The 17,558-nt window shown below is 47.8% G+C and overlaps 1 protein-coding gene across 1 annotated transcript in view; it reads right to left on the bottom strand.

Moving 5' to 3' along the window:
* The window catches only part of LOC119972350 (cathelicidin-related peptide Oh-Cath-like), a 40,519-nt gene that overhangs the window by 2,287 nt on the left and 20,674 nt on the right, over nucleotides 1–17,558 (bottom strand). Inside the window, exons 2-3 of the mRNA XM_038808891.1 lie at nucleotides 5,514–5,621; nucleotides 2,893–2,973 (exon numbers count right to left, since the gene is read on the bottom strand). Of these exons, the coding sequence (XP_038664819.1) occupies nucleotides 2,893–2,973; nucleotides 5,514–5,621 (189 nt within the window). The remainder of the gene's footprint in view (nucleotides 1–2,892; nucleotides 2,974–5,513; nucleotides 5,622–17,558) is intronic.

Genomic DNA, 17,558 nt, shown 5'->3' on the forward strand with positions numbered 1-17,558 from the left:
TCCTCAGGGTAATAAGATGGGCAATAAGTGCTGGCTCAGCCAGTGACGCCCACATCCCGTGAATTAATAATAAAAAGCTTGAGACAAAAACCTTCCAACATCTTCTCAAGGGCAATAAATGCTGGCATTTCCAGTGACACCCCCAGGCACCTGTTTTGGGTTGTACAGGTTTAGGCAATGCTGTCATAAAACAAACCTTAATGACTTCAGTAGATGTTCACACTGGAAGGCAAAGAACAAAGAACAAAGAAAAGCACAGCACAGGAAAAGGCTCTTCGGCCCTCCAAGCCCGTGCCAACCATGCTGCCCGTCTGAACTAAAATCTTCTACACTTCCTCGGTCCTTATCCCTCTATTCACATTCTATTCATGTATTTGTCAAGACGCCCCTTAAACGTCACTATTGTCCCTGCTTCCACCACCTCCTCCGGCAGCGAGTTCCAGTCACCCATTACCCTCTGTGTAAAAAACTTGCCTCGTACATCTCCTCTAAACCTTGCCCCTCGCACCTTAAACCTATGCCCCCTAGTAATTGACCCCTCTGCCCTGGGGAAAAGCCTCTGACTATCCACCCTGTCTATGCCCCTCATAATTTTGTAGACCTCTATCAGGTCACCCCTCAACCTCCGTCGTTCCAGTGAGAACAAACCGAGTTTATTCAACCTCTCCTCATAGCTAATGCCCTCCATACCAGGCAACATCCTGGTAAATCTCTTCTGCACCCTCTCTAAAACCTCCACATCATTCTGATAGTGTGGCGACCAGAATTGAACACTATACTCCAAGTGTGGCCCAACTAAGGTTCTATACAGCTGCAACATGACTTGCTAATTCTTATACTCAATGCCCCGGCCAATGAAGGCAAGCATGCCGTATGCCTTCTTGACTACCTTCTCCACCTGTCTTGCCCCTTTCAGTGACCTGTGGACCTGTACACCTAGACCTCTCTGACTTTCAATACTCTTGAGGGTTTCTACCATTCACTGTATATTCCCTCCCTGCATTAGACCTTCCAAAATGCATTACCTCACATTTGTCCGGATTAAACTCCATCTGTCATCTCGCCGCCCAAGTCTCCAAACAATCTAAATCCTGATGTATCCTCTGACAGTCCTCATCGCTATCCGCAATTCCACCAACCTTTGTGTCGTCTGCAAACTTACTAATCAAACCAGTTACATTTTCCTCCAAATCATTTATATATACTATGAACAGCAAAGGTCCTAGCACTGATCCCTGTGGAACACCATTATTCACAGCCCTCCAATTAGACAGCACCCTTCCATTGCTACTCTCTGCCTTCTATGACCTAATTAGTTCTGTGTCCACCTTGCCAGCTCACCCCTGATCCCATGTGACTTCACCTTTTGTAGCAGTTTACCATGAGGGACCTTGTCAAAGGCCTTACTGAAGTCCATACAGACAAATAGGAGTAGATCCTGTCTCGAAGAATTCTCTCCAGTAATTTCCCTACCCACTGACGTTATGCTCACCGGCCTGTAGTTCCCTGGATTATCCTTGCTACCCTTCTTAAACAAAGGAACAACATTGGCTATTCTTCAGTCCTCTGGGACATCACCTGAAGACAGTGAGGATCCAAAAGTTTCTGTAAAGGCCTCAGCAATTTCCTCTCTCGCCTCCTTCAGCATTCTGGGGTAGATTCCATCCGGCCCTGGGGACTTATCTACCTTAATATTTTTCAAGACGCCCAACACCTCGTCTTTTTGGATCTCAATGTGACCCAGGCTATCTATACACCCTTCTCCAGACTCAACATCCACCAATTCCTTCTCTTTGGTGAATTTGATGCAAAGTATTCATTTAGTACCTCGCCCATTTCCTCTGGCTCCACACATAGATTCCCTTGCCTATCCTTCAGTGGGCCAACCCTTTCCCTGGCTACCCTCTTGCTTTTTATATAAAAAGCCTTAGGATTTTATTTAACCCTATTAGCCAATGACTTTTCGTGACCTCTTCTAGCCCTCCTGACTCCTTGCTTAAGTTCCTTCCTACTTTCCTTATATTCCACACAGGCTTCGTCTGTTCCCAGCCTTCTAGCCTTGACAAATGCCTCCTTTTTCTTTTTGATGAGGCCTGCAATATCCCCCGTTATCCAAGGTTACCAAAATTTGCCGTATTTATCCTTCTTCCGCGCAGGAACATGCTGGTCCTGAATTCCTTTCAACTGACATTTGAAAGCCTCCCACATGTCAGATGTTGATTTATCCTCAAACATCCTCCCCCAATCTAGGTTCTTCAGTTCCCGCCTAATATTGTTATAATTAGCCTTCCCCCAGTTTAGCACATTCACCCTAGGACCACTCTTATCCTCGTCCACCAGCACTTCAAAACTTACTGAATTGTGGTCACTGTTCCCGAAATGCTCCCCTACTGAAACTCCTGCCACCTGGCCGGGCTCATTTCCCAATACCAGTACAGCTCCTTCCCTAGTTCGACTATCTACATGTTGTTTTAAGAAGCCCTCCTGGGTGCTCCTTACAAACTCTGCCCCGTCCAAGCCCCGAGCACTAAGTTGATTTGTTGGTGGATGAGGTGCAGGTCAAGCAGACCGATTTGTCCAGGATGCAATCAAACCTCTTGTGTGTCATTGCAACTGCGCTCATCCAGCCAAGTGGTGAGATTCCATCACACTCTTGTCTTGGAACAGGGGCTGTGACCTGTTCCAACAGCATTTATATGATTGGCCTCATTGAATTTCTCGTTACTGGTGGACGATTTTCGTGATGATAACATCATTGACAGTCAAGCGGAGGCTGTTCAGCTTCCCGTTGGCGGAGTTGGTCATTGCTCGACAGTAATTATATCTGATCTGTCTATTCACTATCCCTTTATGTGAAGTAATTACCAAAAAGGAAAGGAAGAGTTTGCTTACCGGTGAGCAGCTGACTGTGATTTTTGTTGGTACAGGGACATTGAACCTAATTGTAATGACTGAGTTGCAGATCAAGATGGTCTGTTGGGGAAATGGAACAATTAGTGGAACAAATGGTCATGTTCAGAATTTTAGAAGATGTGCACAGTTCAAAACAAGCTTAATATCGGTTTGGATTCCAAACGTTCCCCTGCCCACTCAGCTCCTTTCAAGAAGACAAACCCCAAAGTCTCTCTAGAACACATCAATGCACAAAGTGGGATCAGGAGTGGGCCATACAGCCCATCAAGCCTGCCCATAGGATCATGGCTGATCTTGGGCTTCAACTCCACTTTCCTGCTTGCTCCCATACCCCTCAAGTGCCTGAGAGACCCCGGCCTTAAATGTATTCAACATTGGAGCATCCACAACCCTCTAAGGTAGAGAATTCCAAAGATTCACAACCCCTTGAGTGAAGTAATTTCTCCTCATCTCCATCCTAAATGATTGGCCCTCTTATCCTGAGACTGTGCCCTTGTGTTTTAGATTCTCTGACCAGCGGAAATAAGCACTTAGCGTCCACCCTATCAAACCCCTTCAGAATGGTGTACATTGCAATGAGACTGCCTCTCATTCTTCCAAACTCTGGGGCGGCATGGTAACACAGAGGTTAGCAATGTTGCTTCTCAGCGCCAGGGCCAGGTTCGATTCCTGGCTTGGGTCACTGTCTGTGCAGTCTGCACGTTCTCCCTGTTTCTGCATGGGTTCATTCCGGGTGTTCCGGTTTTCTTCTACAATCCAAAGATGTGCGGGGTAGGTGGATTGGCCATTCTAAATTGCCCTTAGTGTCCAAAATGCATGGGGGGTGGGGGGGTTTACGGGGATAGGGTAGAGGTGTGGGCTTAGGTAAGGTGCTCTTTCCAAGGGCTGGTGCAGACTCGATGGGCTGGATGGCCTTCTTCCGCACTGTAAATTCTATGTAAAGTAGACCCCGATGGCCTTTCATCATAGAACAACCCCCTCCCCTCATCCCAAGGACCAATTTAACAAAACTTCCATGTGCCTGCAATGCAAGTACATGTTTTCTTAATTGTGGAGACCAAAATTGAATTAGTACTCCAGATATGGTCTCACCAAAGCCTTGCACAGTCCATCTCCTCTCATTATGTCAGCCTCATTTTATGACCAGTTACCTTGCATCAAACACCCACCCTTTCTGATAACTCATTCCATTCTTGCGAATCTGTGCTGCCCTCCCTCCAAGGTCAACATATACTTTCTGAGGTGTGGGACCCAGAACTGAATGCAGTTTTTCAGATATGGTCTAACCAGATCTGTGTACAACTGTAGCATAATTTCCATCCCTGTGTAAGCCCACTTCAGATGAAGGCTAACATCCCAGTCGCCTGTAAATTATTTTTTTCAACCTATCCACTAGCTTTCATGATATTGGTCTATTGACCCCAAAAATCTCTCTGTTGCTGCACAGCTTTTAGTTCCTGAGAAAAACAAGCAATGGGAGTAAACATTCAATGGAAAGACATTGAAGAGTATGGTTGAATAAAGAGAGTTGCAGGTTCTCGAACAAAATTCCCTCAAAGTCTGAGTACAAGTAGATGAAGTTTTAAAAAGGTAGAGAACATTCAGACATTTATAAATTGGGAGTAAATGCAGGAATGAAGAAGCATTGATAAATTGATACAAAACATTTGTTTGACCACAATTGGTCTGGGATTTGAGTTGTGGTTATTGAAAGGGCATTAAAATAATAGGTAACCTAAAGTGTAGATTCTCCAGGATGATGCCAGCTATGGCAAACTCTAACTTACTTGAGACACTCCGGCTCTTTTAAGTGGGGCAGATGTAACTAAGAGGATATTTGTACAGGAGTTTTGATGAGAGTAATATTTCTTTTTGTTTGACATTCAGTAATAAGGGGTAATTCATTTAGAATTGCCACTAAAAGAGTGAGATGGGAGGGGTTACAAAAAATATTTACCTAAAATCTGGAGCACTACCGAAAGGCCATTGCATCTTTTAAGGGAAGATTAGATAAATATTTGAAGTGAAGGAATATTCAGGGATATGGGGAGCGAGTGGGGCAGTAGGATTAGATATGGAATGAAAAGAGCTGGCACAGACCAGATGGGCCAGGTGCCGTTGTTCTGCTTTGCAAACTTAAAAAGATGCGGAGTAAGTTGCATTGGGAAGGATGCTGACACAGAGATGGTTTAATGAGCTAGGACAGGGATCGTGTAGCTGAGGGAGTCTCCCCATCTTTGTTCCACCTCCCACCCACCACTTGTCTCGTTAAGTGGGGGACAAATGTTCTCCATTTTCTTGTCAAGGGAATGAGGGAAACCCCTGGTACAATGCAGACTTGACACAAGCTTGTCTCTGCCAAGTCCTGATGTTACTGCCACATTCCCACTGGACTTATGGTACCAGGTTGACAGGTCTCATGAGGACGCTTGAGGTCACTAACAGTCACTACTTCAGCTCAGGAGATGGCAGCTAAGCCCAGACCGAGCTCTGCCATCTGGCACCCTTTGATGAAATAGGCACCTATCAATTTCTGCTGGGTCACTTAATTGGTGGACTGGCCTCCAACTCACTGGGAAAGAAGAGACGGTTGTACTCACTCCATTATCCATGTATTCACAATCTTGCATTACATCCTCCATTCCCTTAGTGCACACTGTCTGCTTGAGGGAAAACCCAATCTCGTATTCTTTACCTTGCGGCATTTGCTGTAAAAAGGAGAGGTGATTAAGCCTTTGCACATTTCTAACAGTGATTCCAAGGAACAAGATCTGTTGACATTCATATCCTTTTGCTCTCTTTTCACAAGCTGAGGGATTTTATCCCCGAGCTACCAAATATATTTTACATATTTATAATATTAATAATATTTATTGTCACATGTAGGGTTATATTAACACTGCAGTGAACTTACTGTGAAAAGCCCCTAGTCGCCACATTCCGGTGCCTGTTCAGGTACACAGAGGGAGAATTCAGAATGTCCAAATTACCCAACAGGTAGTCTTTTGGGACTTGTGAGAGGAAACCGGAGTGCCCGGAGGAATCCCATGCAGACATGGGGAGAATGTGCAGACTCCGCACAGACTGTGACCCAAGTCGGGAATTGAACCAGGGACCCTGGCTCTGTGAAGCCATAGCGCTAACCATTATGCGAGCCAATGTTAACAATACAGACTCCCACATCAGGTATAACACAAGTTTGATGAAGGAGAAAGCTCCATCAGCACTGTCTCATAGAACATCCCTGGGCATGCCTAGTATAGGTTGGAAATGGAATGAAGTTTCTCCTACACTGAACCATCAAATGCACTCAGCAGATGCAGCAGGGGGTAGGTACCTCCCTCTATATTCTCCCACCAGACATTCTCAGATGAGGTGCAGCATGAGTTGGAAATAAGGGTAACATCTATACAGTCCTATCGAGAACTTCCTGGGCAGGCACAATACTGGTAACAAACAGGGCAAATCTCCCTCTACCGTGTTCCAGCAGAGACCCCAAGGGAAGGAGGTAGATACAGAATAAAACTCACTCTACATTTTGCCAAGAATCATACTCAGAGAAGGTACGTCACAAGTTAGATACAGAGTAAAAGCCCCGCTACACTATCCCATCCAGCACAGTTCTGTGACAGCTCCTTTTAGAAAGTTGTGACAGGTTTTCTCGAGATGTCAATATCTGGGTCTTTTGACAATGTATGAACGGCTTATCATTGTTTTCCTCTCTGGCATAACTTATGTGATCCTCTTTTTCCAGTACCTGCAACTTAGAAGGAAATAACTTGCATTTATGTAGCATCATAGGATATCCCAGCAATGAATTACTTTTGAAATGCAGTTACATGTAGTTGTCTAGTTAAACGTGACATTCAATGTATGCATAGAAAGGTCCCACAAAGAGCAAGTGGAATGAAGGCCCAGTTCATCTATTTTTTGGTGGAGTTTGCTGAGGGTGGAATGCTGATCAGGGCAACTGCAGAACTTACCTGTTCCTCTTTGGAGGTGGTGGGATCTTCTACATTTACCTGAATAGGCAAGCAAGACCTTGATTTAACATCTCATTATAAAGACAGTGTCTCTGACAGTGCAGTAGTCCGTCAGTGCTGCTCCATTACAAAACAGTCTCAGATTAAAGGTGACATAGAGCTGTAAAGCAAAGCTTTTAAAAAATCTCATTGACTTTCTTTCTCACACAAGGACAATGCCATCAACATCAAGGCAGCAGTTAATTGAGAATGGCACTAATGATCCCAGGAAAAATTCAGGCCGCTGCTCGGCAACGGGGAAAATTCTCCAGTGCCTGAAGTCGTGCATGGCACAAAGGAAGATGATTGTGGTTGTCAGAGGACAATCATCTCAGCCGCAGGGCATTGCTGCAGGAATTTCCCAGGAAAACATCTGTGATCCAAGAATATTCAGGTTCTTCATCAATGACTTTCCCCCCCTTTAGAAATGGAACCGGACTGCTCACAAGAATTCGCAGTGCTCACCTTCAATCAGTCTTTGCTGTTGATGAAAAGACTCATGTCAGCCCACAGCAGGACTTGAACGTCTTCCAGGGTAAGGCTGGCAAAGTGGTAGATAACACTCGTGCCAAGTCAGTAGCGTGGCGGGAACACCATCGCCGCAAGGACCGCAGTGGCCAAAGCTGGAGGCCCAAGACCACACTCTCTGGGCAACAAATCAATAAATGCAGCTTTGCCAATGTGGCCCACATCCCAAGGATAAAGATGAAACAGCATAGGTGCACAGAAAGCTAAACATTTGCAACATCCCTTTAACAGCAAGGGCCCAACGAAAGATGCAGTGTCTATTTTATGGGAATCTCCTTAATTTACATAAAAATCAAGGCGTTAATAAGTATAATTTCCTTCCCAGTTTCCCTGATTGTGCCCCCCCCCCCCCCCCCCCCGTTCCTCACCCAACTGTGGCCACTGCTAATGTAACGCCAGTCCAATCTGCAGCAATGCTTCGAAAAGTGAGTTAGCTCACCTCGATTGAAATAAGGCTCAATGTCCAATAGGGATTGTGTTCTACACCCAAAATTGGACTGAATTTCTAGGACAGAGAATTACAGATTTGCCGAGTTTTTCCGGCGTTAGCAGTGGAAGGAAAAATGATGTCAACATTCAAATTAGATTAGAATAGTGGATGGAGAATAAAGGGCTGAAGAAATATAAAGTAAGTGTGATCATAACTATTGAATCCTGTGGAGGATAAATGTCAACATGCGCAAGTTGGGCAGAATGGCCTGTTTCTGTGTATTAGCTCCTATGTATTTCCGTGGATGCATTAACAGGTTGAGATATGATTCAAGCATTCAGAGCGCCCCTGCCTGATTCACAGAAGTAAGGATCAAAGGTTTGGCACCAGTACTGCATGGATGTGAAGGCACAAGCTGCATGATTCCAAGGTCAGTACGCACTAAACCATAACTGATGCCTGCCAATGCTGAGGATAGCTGTCTCATAGCCAGCAGTGAACAAGTTGCAAATCTTGCCATTTTTAACAAGGACATTTGCACCTCCAGCCAACATTGCCAGTAGTTGGCTGCAACCCAGTGCTGACTTGCTCCTCTGAGGAACTGGAATCAAATGCAAGTCAGATCAAATATGGGTGGCAGGCTAGTCAACCAGTTGAGGTTTTACAATAATCCAACAGCACTGCGGTCATTTTTCTTGTATCAGCTTGCAAATTAACAAGATTTATTAGATTCACTTCCATAATTTACTGTGGTGGAATTTGATCTGCCTGTCCAGTGCAATCCCACTATCACTTATCCCACTGAATCGGATGATTTATTGATAATGATGGTAATCTTTATTGTCACAAGTAGGGTTACATTGCAATTAAGTTACTGTGAAAAGCCCCTATTCGCCACATTCCGGCGCCTGTTCGGGTACACAAAGGGAGAATTCAGAATGTCCAAATTACCTAACAACATATCTTTCGGGACTTGTGGGAGGAAACCGGAGCACCCAGCAGAAACCCACGCAGACATGGGGAGAACGTGCAGGCTCCGCATAGACAGCGAACCAGCCGGGAATCGGAACTGTGACCCTGGCGCTGTGAAGTCACTGTGTTAACCACTGTGCTACCGTGTTACTTGCCAGCGAAACAGCACAGCTGTATTTCACATGATCAGAGCCAGCTGCCATGCAGCTGAGCTCAAGAGTATCTTGGCTGTCAGTAATTAACCATATTTGTGCTACAATAGATTTATGGGCCAACAATAAATGCTAGATCAGATGACAGGCAATATTTATTGGCAGCCTGTGACATGTCCATAGATTTAGCAAATACACTGCTATGCATTGGATCTGGTCACCACCTCCCACTCCGTATGATGCACGGTGGTCTTCAGGCAGAATATTCTCACATGTCAAGCATTGGTTTTGATTTTTCAAAGTTCCTTAGACTTGGGAAATATTCCATTAGATTGGAGGATAGCAAATGTAACTCCATTATTCAAAAATAGAGAGAGACAGAAAGCAGGAAACTATAGGCCAGTTAGCCTAACATCTGTCATAGTGAAAATGTTCAAAGCCATTATTAAAGATGTTATAGCCGGACACTTGGAAAAATTCACAGTAATCAGGCAGAGTCAACATGGTTTTGTGAAAGGGAAATCATGTTAAACCGATTTGTTATAGTCCTTTGAAGGAGTCACATGTGCTGTGCATAAAGGGGAACCGCTGGATGTATGATATCAAATGCCTTCTAGAAATTGAAATAAGGTGCCATATCATAGGTTATTGGGGAAAATAAAAGCTCATGGTGTAAGGGGTAAAGTATTATCATGGATTGAAGATTGGCAAGCTAACAAGAATCAGAGAGTTGACATAAATGGGTCTTTTTCTGGTTGAGTGGAGTGCCACAGGGATCAGTGCTGGGGTCTCAACTTTTACAATTTATAATAATGACTTGGATGAAAGGATTGGCGGTCTGGTTGCTAAATTTGCTGATTACAAAAAGATAGGTAGGAAAGTAAATTGTGAAGAATACATAAGGAGGCTACAAAAGGATACAGCTAAGTTAAGTGAGTGGGTAGAAGTCTGGCAAATGGAATATCATGTGGGCCAAGGTGAAATTATCCATTTTGGCAGGAAGAATAAAAAAGAAGTATATGATCTAAATGGTGAGAAATTGCAGAGCTCTGCGATACAGAGGGATATGGGTGTCCTGGTATATGAATGACAAAAGACTGGTATACAGGTACAGCAAATTATTAGGAAAACTAATAGATTGTTAGTATTTATTATGAGGGGAATTGATACAAAAGTAGGGAGGTCATACTTCAGTTGTACAGAGCATTGGTGAGACCACATCTGGAGTATTGTGTACAGTATTGGTGTCCTTATTTAAGGGACAATGTAGATGCATTACAAGCAGTTCAGAGAAGGTTTACTAGACTAATACCAGGAATGGGCAAGTTGTCTTTTGAGGAAAGATTGGAGAGGTTAGGTTTGTACCCACTGCAGTTTGGAAGAGTAAGAAAACTTTCAGATCCTGAGGGCTATTGACAGGTTGGATGTGGAGTGGATGTTTCCTCATGTAGGAGAATCTAGAACTAGGGATACTGTTTAAAATAAGGTGTCGCTCATTTAAGACGGAGATGAGAAGAATGTTTTCTCTGAGAGTCACGAGCCTCTGGAACCCTCTTCTCAAAAGGCGGTTGAAGCAGAGCCTTAGAATATTTTAAAAACTGGGCTGGATAGATACTTGATTAACAAGGGGGTGAAAGGTTATCGGGATTGGCAGGAATGTGGGATTGAGGTTACAGTCAAATCAGCCATTGAATAGCGGAACAGGCTCGAGGGGCCAATTGGCCTACTCCTGCTCCTAATTTGTATGTTCATGCATGAAGATCTGAGAGCAGTACTGGAAGATGTTTAATGACCTCAATGAGTGATTAAGGTCAGTGAATTCATTAGCATACGACATCTCTTCTCCAGCACACCACCAATCTTTTACATTGCACCACGTACAGTCACCATTGGTAGATCCTAGCACTCAGAACTCTAACATAGAGATACTCCACCTCACCCTCACACATCTTGCACTGATCCCAGCCTCACCCCCATGCTATGGCGTTAGTTGTGGCTCAGCTGTGACTCAGCTGCTTACCACTGACTCAGAAGCCGGTGTTATTCAAGTCCCATATTCCAGTGACATGAGCATAAATAACTGATATTCCAGTGCAGTACTGAGGGGGCGCTGTTGTCTGTTGGATGAGACATTGAAGTGAGGCCCCCTTGTGCTTTCCTGACATAAAAGATCCCGTGGCATTATCTCAAAGAGGAGCAGGGGTTCTGGCAAAGGTTTGTCCCTCAGTGAAAATCAAAAATACAGATGATCTGGTTATTACCACATTTCTCTTTGTGGGAGCTTACTGTGCACAAATTGGATACCACGTTGCCGACATTACAACTGTCACTATGTTTCAAAACAAATCCATTGTCTATGATGCACATTGGGATGTCTGATTATGAATGATGTTGTACAAATGCAAGTCTTTCTTTCTTCACCTCTTGCTCACTCCACATACATCCAGCTATATCACGCAAACATACTGCATTCTTCCCTCTCTCTTGCAGGTCAACGTTGGCCACAATAGAAGGGAGCAGTAGAGGGCCAGCGGGGTCTAGGGTCTAGGAACACCTGGAACCATACAGCACAGAACAGGCCCTTCGGCCCTCAATGTTGTGCCGAGCCATGATCACCCTACTCAAACCCACGTATCCACCCTATACCCGTAACCCAACAACCTTAACCTTACTTTTATTAGGACACTACGGGCAATTTAGCATGGCCAATCCACCTAACCCGCACATCTTTGGACAGTGGGAGGAAACCGGAGCACCCGGAGGAAACCCACGCACACACAGGGAGGACGTGCAGACTCCACACAGACAGTGACCCAGCCGGGAATCGAACCTGGGACCCTGGAGCTGTGAAGCATTTATGCTAACCACCATGCTACCCTGCTGCCCCAAATGAAGTTACTGTGAAAAGCCCCTAGTCGCCACATTCCGGCGCCTGTTCAGGGAGGCTGTTACGGGAATCGAACCGTGTTGCTGGTTTGCCTTGGTCTGCTTTCAAAGCCAGCGATTAGCCCTGTGAGCTAAACAGCCCCTGTCTAGCCACTGAGCCTGAGATCAGTGTAAGGCAAGTACCGGGGCAGTGGAAATCAGCCCACCAGAGGTTTAAACCACCCGGGCAATTAAAGTGCATGCCTGCGTGTCAGGACTTCCGCAGGGTTACAATGCACCACACAGACTTGAGTCTAGATTTTGATGCTCTGAACATTGGTAGATTTGGGCTGCTGAAACTTCAGCCAGCCCTCACCTCCTTCCCTCGCCACCCCACCCCACCACCCCAGCTGACTTTGGAAAAAGAATTGCTGACGGGCAGTTGTTATCTGTGGCCTGCCCTCACGTCGGTCTCAGCCTCTCTGCAGCATAATGTTCTCAGAGTCTAGATACCCAACCTGCTGAGCCTCTCACAATACCTGCATCTCCACAAGATCCCCCAAGAGCTTTCGGATTGTTTGAAAACGTGTAACCGGCTTTTTTGAATAACCGGCATCACCCACACATGCTGAACTGATGAACGACTTTTAAATAATAATAAAACTTTTATCAGATTAACTTATTTTTGCATTCATATTATACGCTGACTTAAATACTAGAAAGGGAGAGACACCGGTGTACGAAGCAATAGTGAGATGCATAATCTTTATAATACATGTGGGAAGTTCAAATATACAATTGACAAACACCTACATTATCACTGAACAGGTCAATTTGTAGCTGAAATTGTAAGAAAATGTCTGGTCCTTTAAACCGTATTGTTTTGATATGTAACTCGAATTTCTCCAGCAACAATTTCTGTGCAGCATCAATTTCTCCTTTGCAGACCTAAAGAAATCCTCTTGCTAAGCACGTTGATCTTCCAAGGTGTCCCAATCATTGCTGTTAAACATACAAGGGGCTGGTTTAGCACAGGGCTAAATACCTGGCTTTCAAAGCAGGCCAGCCTCCCCGAACAGGCGCCAGGACTGTGGCGACTAGGGGCTTTTCACAGTAACTTCATTTGAAGCCTACTTGTGACAATAAGTGATTTTCATTCATTTTCATTTCAAATGGTTATTACATCTCTGAGGCACTATCAATTACAACAAGATGAGAGTAGGATGTAATCGAGGGTTTATTACACAGCGATGTGTGGCCTCCGACAGCAGCTGACGAAATGGCTACTGTACAGAGAGCACACACATTTACACTCCGCCTACTGGGCGGATCCAGCAAGCAGGGATCTACCCCCGTACCTGCAGTACAGGGGACTTACCGTAATGCCCATATAATACATCAGTGGTGACTACCACATTCACCCCCTGTTAAAAATGAATTAGCTGGGGGTGGTGGAGAACTATATACACACAGATAGCTTTTAAAAAGTACAGAGAAGGTTACAAATTTAGACGGTCCGGTGCCTTGATCTGTCGTCGAGAGCGCCGCAGCACTGGTGGTGACTCAGGCTTTGTCTTTGGTGATTCCGGGAGCGTGTCGAAATCCTCTTCATCCCTGGGTGGGAGCAAGGGGAGGACGGATTGTCCTGGAGCGGGAGCTGCGGTGGGGTGCGCCAGGGGAAGGGAGGGTGGCGGCAGGGCAGAGGGGGGGTGTGTGGGGAACCAGCTGCTGCAAGGTCCTGAGGGAGACTGTGTCTTGGCGGCCGTCGGGGTACGCTACGTAAGCGTACTGCAGGTTGGCGTGGAGTAGCTGTACCCTCTCAACCAGGGAGTCCGCCTTGTGGAGTTGCTCGTGCTTACGGAGGAGAACGGGTACGGGAGCTGCCAGCCACATTGGGAGCGAAACCCCGGAGGTGGACTTCCTGGGGAAGGCAAAGAGACGTTCATGGGGAGTTTCGTTAGTCGCGGTGCACAGGAGTGACTGAATGGAGTGAAGGGTGTCGGGGAGGACCTCCTGCCAGCGGGAGGCCGGGAGATTTCTGGATCGTAGGGCCAGCTGGACGGCCCTCCAGACTGTCCCATTCTCCCGCTCCGCCTGCCCGTTGCCCCTGGGGTTGTAGCTGGTCGTCCTGCTCGAGGCAATGCCCCTGTTGAGCAGGAACTGGCGCAGCTCATCGCTCATAAATGAGGATCCCCAGTCGCTGTGGACGTAGGCGGGGAAACCGAACAGAGCAAAGATGGTGTTGAGGGCTTTGGTGAAGGTGGCAGACGTCATATCGGGGCATGGGACGGCAAAGGGGAATCGGGGATATTCATCGACCACACTGAGGAAGTACGTGTTTCGGTCGGTGGAGGGGAGAGGCCCTTTGAAGTCCACGCTGAGGCATTCAAAGGGGCGGGAGGCCTTCACCAGGCACGCACGGTCTGGCTGGTAGAAATGCGGTTTACACTCCGTGCAGACCTGGCAGTCTCTGATGATAGCCCTGACCTCCTCGATGGAGGAGGGCAGATTGTGGGCCTTAATGAAGTGGTAAAAGCGGATGACCCCTGGGTAACAGAGATTATCGTGCAGGGTCCGGAGTCAGTCCACTTGTGCGCTGGCACATGTACCTCGGGATAGGGCATCGGGGGGCTCGTTGAGCTTACCGGGGCGATACAAAATCTCGTAATTGTAGGTGGAAAGCTCGATCCTCCACCTCAAGATTTTATCATTTTTGATCTTGCCCTGCTGTGTGTTGTTGAACATGAAGGCAACCGACCGTTGGTCAGTGAAGAGAGTGAATCTCCTGCCGGCCAGGTAATGCCTCCAATGCCGCACAGCTTCAACAATCGCTTGGGCCACCTTTTCGGCAGAGGAGTGCAAAATTTCAGAGGCATGGAGGGTGCGGGAAAAGAATGCCACGGGCCTGCCTGCCTGGTTGAGGGTGGCGGCCAGAGCGACGTCTGATGCATCGCTCTCGACTTGGCAGGGGAGCGTCTCATCAACCGCATGTATCGCGGCGTTGACGATGTCGGCCTTGATACGGTCGAAGGCCTCATGAGCCTCAGCCATCAGTGGGAAAACGGTGGATTGAATAAGTGGGCAGGCCTTGTCCACATAGTTTGGGACCCACTGGGTGTAATACGAAAAGAACCCCAGGCATCGTTTGAGGGCCTTGGGGCAGTGGGGGAGGGGAAGTTCCATGAGGGGGCGCACGCGATCGGGGTCAGGCCCTACAACACCGTTCTGAACAACATAGCCGAGGACGGCTAATCGGTTCGTGCTGAACACAAACTTCTTGTTGTAAGTAAGGTTGAGGTGAGTGGCCGTGTGGAGAAATTTGGGAAGGTTAGCGTCATGGACCTGCTGGTCGTGGCCGCAGATGGTGACATTGTCTAGGTAGGGGAAAGTGGCCCGCAGTCCGTACCGGTCAACCATTCAGTCCATCTCCCGTTGGAAGACCGAGACCCCGTTGGTGACGCCGAAAGGAACCCTAAGGAAATGGTAAAGGCGGCCGTCTGCTTCGAACGCAGTGTATGGGCGGTCCGCCTTACGGATGGGGAGCTGGTGGTAGGCAGATTTCAGGTCCACTGTCGAGAAGACCCAGTATTGTGCAATCTGATTGACTGTAACAGATATGCGTGGGACGGGGTACGCGTCGAGCCGCATGTACCGGTTGATGGTCTGACTGTAGCCAACGACCATCCTGTTTTTCTCCCTGGTTTTCACCACTACCACTTGGGCTCTCCAGGGGCTGTTGCTGGCCTCGATAATACCTTCCCGCAGCAGCCACTGGACCTCAGACCTGATGAAGGTCCTGTCCTGGGCGCCGTACCGTCTGCTCCTGGTGGTGACGGGTTTGCAATCCGGGGTTAGGTTTGCAAAAAGGGAAGGCGGGTCAACCTTAAGGGTCACGAGGCTGCAAACAGTAAGGGGTGGTAAGGGCCTGCCAAATTTCAGGGTTAGGCTCTGGTGTTTGCACTGGAAGTCTAGGACGAGTAGCAAAGCAGCGCAGAGGTTGGCGAGGACGTAGAGGCGGAAACCGCTGAACTCTACGCCCTGGACAATGAGGGTGGCACTGCAGTGCCCCCGGATTACCACGGAGTGGGATCCGGAGGCCAGGGAGATTCTCTGGTCAGCGGGGTGTGCCGTGAGGGAGCAGCGCCTTACCGTATTGGGGTGGATGAAGCTCTCAGTGCTCCCGGAGTCCAGAAGTCAGGTGATCTCGTGCCCGTCAACCTTCACCTTTGTCGAAGCGGTCGCGAGGTTGTGCGGTCGAGACTGGCCAATCGTGACCGAGGCGAGACGCGGCTGGTCATCGGCGGTTGCAGGCGATGAGCGGCCTGATGTGGTGCCCGACGGGCAGGGATCCTGAGGCGCGTAGGATAGCGGCACCCACGGGCCGCACATGTCCTGGGGCAGGCAAGATGGGTGCGCCCATTGATTCTGAGGCAGGCAAGATAGCGGCGCCCACGGGCCACACGTGCTGTGAGTAGAGCAAGATGGCGACGCCCACTGGCCACACGTGGGGGTGCCGGGACAATAGCAGCGATTGAGCGGGCCTGGCACACTACAGCGAAATGTCCCTTCTTACCACAGGCATTGCAGAGCGTGCTCCGTGCCGGGCAGCACTGCCGGGGGTGTTTTGTCTGTCCGCAGAAGTAGCATTTGTGTCCCCCGGGGTTAGCTGGCTGCCGCGCGGCACAGGCATGAGGTTAGCTGGAGATGGTCGCTGATGGGGTCCATGATGGGGTAGCCGTCGGCGGGGTCCATGATGCACAGGGGGTTGGGCCGCGCGGTCAGGGGCATAGGCCTGTATGTTGGGTGAGGCGACCATAAGCGAAAGCGCTAGTTTCTTGGTCATCGCGATGTCAAGCGTGGCCCCTTCTAAGAGGCGCTAGCGGATGTAGTCAGACCCTATGCCCGTAACGAACGCGTCTCTCATCAGCAGGTTTGAATGTTCAGTGGGAGAAACGGCCTGGCAGTCACAGTGTCTAACTAGGTCGAGCAGGGCATGCCAGAAATCTTCCACAGACTCACCGGGAAGTTAGTGTCGCGTGGACAGGAGATGTCTGGCGTAAATTTTGTTGGTCCGCTGAGCGTAATTCTCCTTCAGTAGCGCCATGGCTTCTGCGTAGGCCGGAGTGTCCTGGACGAGAGGAAAAGCATTGGAACTCAGCTGCGTGTCCAGGATCTGAAGCTTCTGTGCTTCTGGGATTGGGTCTGGTGCAGAACCGATGTACTCTTCAAAACAGGCTAGCCAATGTTCAAAGTCTTTTTTGGCATTGTCTGCTTGAGGATGCAGCTGCAGGCGATCGGCTTGATGCGCAGGTCCATCTCTGAAAAATCCCTGTGTAATAAATTGATGCACCATCAATTACGACTAGACGAGAGTAGAATGTAATCGAGGCTTTATTACCAAGAGATGAGTAGCCTCCTACAGCAACTGACGAAATGGCTGCTCTACAGAGAGCACACACATTTATACTCCGCCTACTGGGCGGAGCCAGCAGGCAGGGATCTACCCCCATACCTGTTGTACAGGGGCCTTACCGTAAAACCCATATATACAGTATAATACATCAGTGGTGACTACCACAATCTCAAATATCTGAAAGTACCCCAGAGGGTGGTGGGAATCTGGAACTCACTGCCTGAAAGGGTGGTGGAGGCAGGAACCCTCCCAACATTGAAGAA

Source organism: Scyliorhinus canicula, chromosome 10 (assembly GCF_902713615.1).
Source record: "Scyliorhinus canicula chromosome 10, sScyCan1.1, whole genome shotgun sequence".
NCBI lineage: Eukaryota > Metazoa > Chordata > Chondrichthyes > Carcharhiniformes > Scyliorhinidae > Scyliorhinus > Scyliorhinus canicula.